General features: G+C 42.8%; 1 protein-coding gene across 1 annotated transcript; it reads left to right on the top strand.

Annotated features, from left to right (window-relative positions):
• The first annotated feature begins 3,018 nt into the window (after positions 1–3,018).
• On the top strand, positions 3,019–6,574 carry LOC141617032 (uncharacterized). The gene is made up of 5 exons (XM_074434201.1): positions 3,019–3,763; positions 4,662–5,388; positions 5,472–5,768; positions 6,168–6,357; positions 6,434–6,574. The coding sequence occupies exons 1-5, from the start codon at positions 3,019–3,021 to the stop codon at positions 6,572–6,574; spliced, it is 2,100 nt and encodes a 699-aa protein (XP_074290302.1).
• The last annotated feature ends 316 nt before the right edge of the window (positions 6,575–6,890 follow it).

The raw sequence follows: 6,890 nt of genomic DNA, 5'->3' as shown, positions 1-6,890 counted from the left end.
GATAGTTTGTGTACAACTTTACGTCAGAAAACTTAAACGATTTCGAAAATAAAACATTTCAAAACTTTTCTAAAGTACCTGGAGTATTTAATGCACGACGACGGGGTCGCAATGACACTAACTAGAGTCAAAACCGACACTGAACCAAAAACCGACTCAAAAATTCAAATCCCGACTCCAACAACGAGTCAAACCGAGTCAACCACCAAAAACAAATCATTCAAAGCCTTCTATACTAAGATTTCCCGAATTCATGAATGGTCAAGTACCAAACATGTGACTACAAATCCTAGGATAGAACAAATCATGATTGCACTTGTGTGAAAGTGACAGGACAAGTCAAAGACTCGCGACGTGGCTCGCGCCTCTTTGAGCAGCCCAGGTGGCCACGTCGCTCAAAACTCACACATCCACTCATTTTCCAATAAATACCCCTTAAATACCCCCATTTGAGAACTTACGTGAGTGTCCGCCCCCTCTTTTCTCCCTTAAAACTCTCGACTTGACTTCTTAAGTCACAATCCGGCGCGTATTTACGACCTACCGATCGTAAATACAAGCCTTACACATTGTTTGGTACCGTCATCGTGCATTAAATCACTTGACCGACCATTTCGACCACTACACCGTCACTAATCTTAATAAAACACTCTTTTTACTTACCAAAACGGTACCGAGCCTTTCCGACCAAACGAGTTGTTACACTTACGTCGGTTTCTCGCCATAACCAAACATGCAAGTATGAGGGTGTAAAAATCCTTCTTTTATCATGTCTTTGCTTGTTTTATGACCATAACATGCTAAAACATGCATAACACGATCCAAAACATAGTATAGACGAGCCAAAACTGAGTTTTGGCCTGAGGCAGAAGCCCCTTGTTCTGCACAGAGGCCCGCGCCTCAATGGGGTGCCCAGGTCAGAACTCAACCGTGTTTGTTCTCGTCCTTCCTCATTAATCTATTTTCATATTTGTAATCGGTTTTTACCATTTCGAATGTTTTCAAACCCTTTTATTTATTTTTACAGATTTTAACCATAAAAAAATTTTCACCCTTGGTTCTTAATACCATGACGGTTTAATCCGTGTTCCGGTGATAATATTTGGTTAATAACATTTAAAAGGTATTTTAAAGCCTTTTATTTCATTTCTTTACATTTTGGAAGGTATTTTAAAGCCTTTCATCATTTCTTTACATCTCCAAAATAAATGTATTAGTCACCAACACAAAGTCATCCTTGGTTCTACATACCATTTCGGATTTTAACCCGAGTACGATGATGAGTATTGACTAATTATATTCAAATGAACTTAAAACAATTAGTTCATAATTATTTTCAAAACTATTCATGTCAAGCTTGCCAAGTCGAACCCGACACCGAATATCATCAAAATAATGATGATTATTTGAGTCTCGTTCCTCAAATCAACAAATACGGTCTAAACGACCCTTTCAAACTAAAACGGGTTCAAATACCCATTTTTTAACATGTTTTATAAACGTTTTTCAAATGGTCAGAATGCGTCTTAAACCGTTGACTGACCCGCGCCTAAACATGCCATTTCTTTCCTGTTTTTAAAATCAGGGGAGACCCCCTTGCATCGCCAACAGGCTTGCGCCTCATATGGCTGCCTGGTGCAGGGTCTGTTCCCTTTCCAGTATTAGTCTAGGACGATCCCGACTCTGGCCTACCCGGATATACGACGAATCAGATGACTATTTGCTCATTCAAAAATCACATTTGCAAAACACCTTACTAAGACAAATGGATCGCGTTATGCACCATAAACCTAATACGGTAAATGGATGTTTAATTTCCGTCTTGCATGCAAATAAACCATAAATCCAACTCGACATCTTATACTTGTTACTTGGATTAAATCAACCAACTTAGAAAGCTCTCACATGTTAGGTTTAAATTATTGGATGCGCATTAATGCATTTAAACCGTTTTATCAACTTTGCATTCAACCAACCAAGATCGATCAGTAGAGGCTGCTACAGCGGGCGGGATTGGGTGTCTGATTAAAAGGCTTCCCAATTACGTACCTTCACCTCTTACTCAGAAAATTTGGATAGTGGACGACCTTATCCAGGGCGTACGAGAGTCATTCTAGAGATAGGATGCTAAAGAGGGACGATTCCTTATCTTTAGTACCTATGTCAAACACTGCTTTGTGCTTCGTTTGATCGAGGTATAAAGTGGACTCGAACGGGTTCCAAGCATCCCACAAATTCTTGGTGGTGACTCCGAACATGTCTAATCGTTTCGAGACCCTTACCGAGACGAAACCGACCGATCTAAAACGATCCGGTCGAAAGCATTTTTACGCCGCCGAGCGTGGCTTTCAAAAGACTGTTGTACGTCCGCAGATCGACCGGGCTTGCAGGTGGGCCGATGTCCACACTTACAAGCTACTGGCGAAGGCTGGATATGACTTTACAAATCTGACTCCTCTCGGCAAAGTTATAGAAGTCGAGCCATACGGTCTTAACAAAGCACAACATGAAGTGTTCAAGCAAGATGGGAGCTTCATGGTTACCAGGGCCAGGCTCGGATATGAGTCTCATATGCCCGTGAAGATTGGTGCTCGTAGAAAAGGGGCTACTGTGTCTTCTCAGCACATCACAGTAGGAGAGGTCGAAGAAAATGAAGAAGGAGAGGAAAATATGCATCCATCTCCAGTCTTCGATTGAATAAGTCCACCTGCAGAGAAGTGTCATCCTTCTATATTTGCAAGTCTAGGGAGGCCAAGTGCTTCAACCAAACACATTTCTGTCTTTGGTAGGCTTGGCAATCAAGGAGAAAGTAAAGTCAAAGTATCAACACCTTCGTTTCGCATAAACAAGAAGGGCACAATACATGAACGCTTAGGCGGTCTATCAAAAACAGTCTTCAGTCGACTAGGGACTCCCAAGAAGAATAGTGGTTAGGGTCATCCTCTCTTAACTTCTGCAACACAAAACGAAGAAGAAGTAAGAGTAAGCGATAACTTGAGAAGCGCAATACCATCTCGCATGAAGCGTATGCAAGTATTGGATATCATCCAGCATGAGCCACTCAAAGCAAGGAGGCGCGTACTAGTTCTTACTGGTCAACAAAAGAATGTTGAAGAGCCTGTGCCTTCATCTTCGCGCCCCTGTGATGCAAAGAAGTCAAGTGACTTGGAAATTACAACGTCATCATATCACATCACAGTAGAGGATATACCTGACGAGAAAGAAGAAGTTGAGGCGGACAAGGCCCCTGAAACACTTGAAGACGGGGGGAAATCGACTGTAGATGAACTCAAGGAACTCAACTTGGGAACTAATGAAGATCCTCGCCCCATTTATGTTAGTGTTCTGCTGACTAAGGAGGAAGAAGAGGAGTACCACAAGTTGTTGGTCGAGTATAAAGATGTCTTCGCTTGGAGCTATAAAGAGATACCTGGACTTAGCCCAAAATTTGCAGTTCATCGTCTAGCAATCAAAAAAGGCACCAATCCCAAAAAGCAATCTCAATGTCGTTTCAGGTCGGAGCTCGTACCTGAAATCGAAAAGGAAGTCAATGGACTTATAGAGGCATGTTTTATTCGCGAAGTCAAATATCCTACCTGGATAGCAAACATTGTCCCAGTCAGAAAGAAGAATAGACAATTGCGCATATGTGTCGACTTCAGAGATCTTAATATTGCATGCCCGAAGGATGACTTCCCCTTGCCTGTCACAGATTTGATGATTGACGCAACCACTAGTCATAAAGCACTCTCATTCATGGATTGTATGGATGGTTACAATCAAATACATATGGCACCTGAAGATCAAGAAGCAACGGGTTTTCGAACCCCAAAAGGGATCTTCTGCTACACGGTCATGCCATTTGGATTAAAGAATGCTGGCGCTACGTATCAACGCGCAATGGAAAATATCTTCGATGACATGCTGCACAAAACAATAGAATGTTATGTTGATGATGTGGTTGTCAAATCAAAGAAAAGAGAAGACCATATCAAAGACCTTCGAACCGTCTTTGAAAGACTTAGAAAATGTCAACTCAAGATGAATCCACTCAAGTGTGCATTTTGTGTCACATCTGGGAAGTTCTTAGGGTTTGTGGTCAGGCACAGAGGCATTGAAATTAACCAATCAAAAATCAAAGCAATCAACGAAATGCCGGAACCAAAGACGTTGAAAGAGTTACGCGGATTGTAGGGACGTTTGGCATACGTTCGAAGGTTCATATCTAACCTATCAGGACGTTGCCAACCATTCAGCCATCTCATGAAAAAAGGATGCTCCATTTCAATGGGATGAAAAATGCAAAAATGCTTTTGATAGCATCAAGAAGTACTTGGCTAGGGCACCAGTGTTAGGGGCACCAATTCCAGGAAAGCCACTTGTCCTCTACATCGTAGCACAAGAACGCTCACTGGGGGCAATGTGTGCTCAAGAAATTGAAGACCGTAAGGAGAGAGCACTCTACTATTTGAGTCGTACCTTGGTTGGAGCTGAGTTGAATTACTCTCTTATAGAGAAGATATCTCTTGCATTGGTGTTTGCCATCTAAAAATTAAGGCACTACATGCAGGCGCATACTATACACGTGGTCTCAAAAGCCGACCCAATCAAGTATATGCTCTCAAGACCTGTCTTATCTGGAAGGCTTGCAAAATGAGCAGTGTTACTTAAGAAGTACGACTTAGTGTTCGTGCCTCAAAAGGCTGTGAAATGTCAAGCTATCGCCGACTTCTTTGCTGATCATCCAGTACCAGCAGAGTGGGAAATTTCAGATGACCTCCCAGGAGAAGCAATCTTCTACGTGGACGTTCTACCTCCATGGCAGATGTACTTTGACGGTGCTGCAAGGAAAGACGGAGCTGGAGCCAGAGTTGTATTCGTAACTCCACAAAATCATCTCATGCCATACTCCTTTACGCTCACTCAGTTGTGCTCAAATAATATGGCAGAATACCAAGCTCTCATACTCGGCCTCCAAATGGCGATCGAAATAGGCGTTAGAGATATAGACATCTACGGCGACTCGAAGCTGGTGGTCAACCAAGTCCTTGGGGAATATGAAGTGAAAAAGGAAGAGTTGATTCCCTACCATCAACGGGCATTACAACTGCTGAATCAACTTGACGACATCCATGTTGGTCATGTGCCAAGGAGTGCCAATAAGTTGGCTGACGCGCTTTCTAATCTTGCAGCCACTCTGGCACCGGGGGTAGAAGAGTCTATGCAAGTCCCAGTCTGCAATTGTTGGGTAGTATCATTGCTTGAAGGAGAAGAAAATGTAGATACAACCAACATGATATGCGTCTACGCAGTCAATGAAGATGACTGGCGTCAACCTATCATTGATTTCTTGGACCACCATAAACTACCGACGATCCCAGACACAAGGTAGAAATACGTCGACATGCTCCAAAGTTCATTCACTATAAAGGGACACTCTACAGACGTTCTTTCTGAGGCCAATGGTTAAGGTGTCTAAGCAAAGACGAAGCTACTGAAGCAATGCATGAAGCTCACTCTGGCATTTGTGGCGTTCATCAATCTGGGCCTAAACTTCATGATCGTGTAAAGAGAATGGGGTATTACTGGCCAACCATGGTGCAAGATTGTATGGACTTCGCGAAAAAATGTGAACCTTGTCAGTTCTACGCAAACTTCATACACCAACCGCCGGAGCCGTTGCATCCCACTGTTTCTTCATGGCCCTTTGAAGCTTGGGGACTTGATGTTGTGGGAACTCTTACTCGAAAGGCCTTAAATGGACACGAGTATATCCTCGCCGCCACTGACTACTTCTCAAAATGGGCAGAAGCCATCACACTACGGAAAGTGAAGAAAGAAAATGTTGTGGACTTCATTCGAACCCAAATCATCTAAAGATATGGTGTACCTCAACGTATCACAACTGAGAATGGGAAATAATTCTTCAACCATCTGATGACAAGTCTGGGAGAAAAATTCAAGTTCAAATAATACAAGTCATCTATGTACAATGCTTCTGCAAATGGTCTGGCTGAAGCCTTCAATAAAACCCTTTGCAACTTGTTGAGAAAAGTAGTAGCAAAGTCAAAGCGAGACTGGCATGAAATAATTGGTGAGGCATTGTGGGCATATCGTACCACATACAAAACACCTACTCAAGCAACCTCGTACGCGTTGGTATATAGAGTTGAGGCCATGTTGCCTTTGGAGTTGCATATCCCTTCCTTACGCATTGCTATTCAGGAGGGACTCACAGATGATGAGAATGACAAGTTGCGATTAGCAGAGTTAGAGTCTCTCGACGAAAAAAGATTAGAGGCCCAACAAAAGCTTCAATGCTATCAAGCAAGGTTGTCACGCGTATTCAACAAAAAGGTGCGCCCTCGTTCTTTCCAAGTGGGAGACCTGGTACTTGCAGTACGAAGGCCAATCATTACCTCTCACAAACCAGTTGGCAAATTCAACCTCTAAGTGGGATGGTTCATATGTGGTACAAGAGGTCTACACAAATGGTGCTTATAAGATTGTTGATGAAGACGGTGTGCATGTCGGTCCAATCAACGGAAAATTCTTGAAGCGTTACTATTCTTGAGGCTCAACAATGAAGGATCCTAAGCAAGAGCTTAAACTGCACACCAAAGCTCATAAGCAAGAGGTTAAACGGCATACCAAAAAAAAATCCTTCCATCTTTTATGAACTACGCCGGCTTGATCTTGTAATGTACTTCGTGCTTTACAGGTACGTAGGCAGCTTGGGTGAACATGTAGCTCAAGTGCAGCCACACCTCCAAACAAACACCTTCCATCTTTGAACTACATTGGTTTGATCTTGTGAAGTACACTTCGTGGTTTGCAACCTCTTGCAGTCAATAAATGACATTTCCTAAGAGAGTGGCTCGCTGTCTCGC

The sequence above is a fragment of the Silene latifolia genome, chromosome X, assembly GCF_048544455.1.
Source record: "Silene latifolia isolate original U9 population chromosome X, ASM4854445v1, whole genome shotgun sequence".
Classification (NCBI taxonomy): Eukaryota; Viridiplantae; Streptophyta; class Magnoliopsida; order Caryophyllales; family Caryophyllaceae; genus Silene; species Silene latifolia.
Note: the sequence above shows the minus strand (reverse complement) of the source record. Positions and strands in the feature narration are given on the sequence as shown.

What these genes read in the sequence shown, in the direction of transcription:
- LOC141617032 (XM_074434201.1), top strand. Translation starts at nt 3,019, where the DNA reads ATGAAGCGTATGCAAGTATTGGATATCATCCAGCATGAGCCACTCAAA. An exon ending in CCGACGATCCCAGACACAAG is followed by an intron (nt 5,389 to 5,471) that starts GTAGAAATACGT and finishes CCAATGGTTAAG; the next exon opens with GTGTCTAAGCAAAGACGAAG. An exon ending in CACGCGTATTCAACAAAAAG is followed by an intron (nt 6,358 to 6,433) that starts GTGCGCCCTCGT and finishes CTCACAAACCAG; the next exon opens with TTGGCAAATTCAACCTCTAA.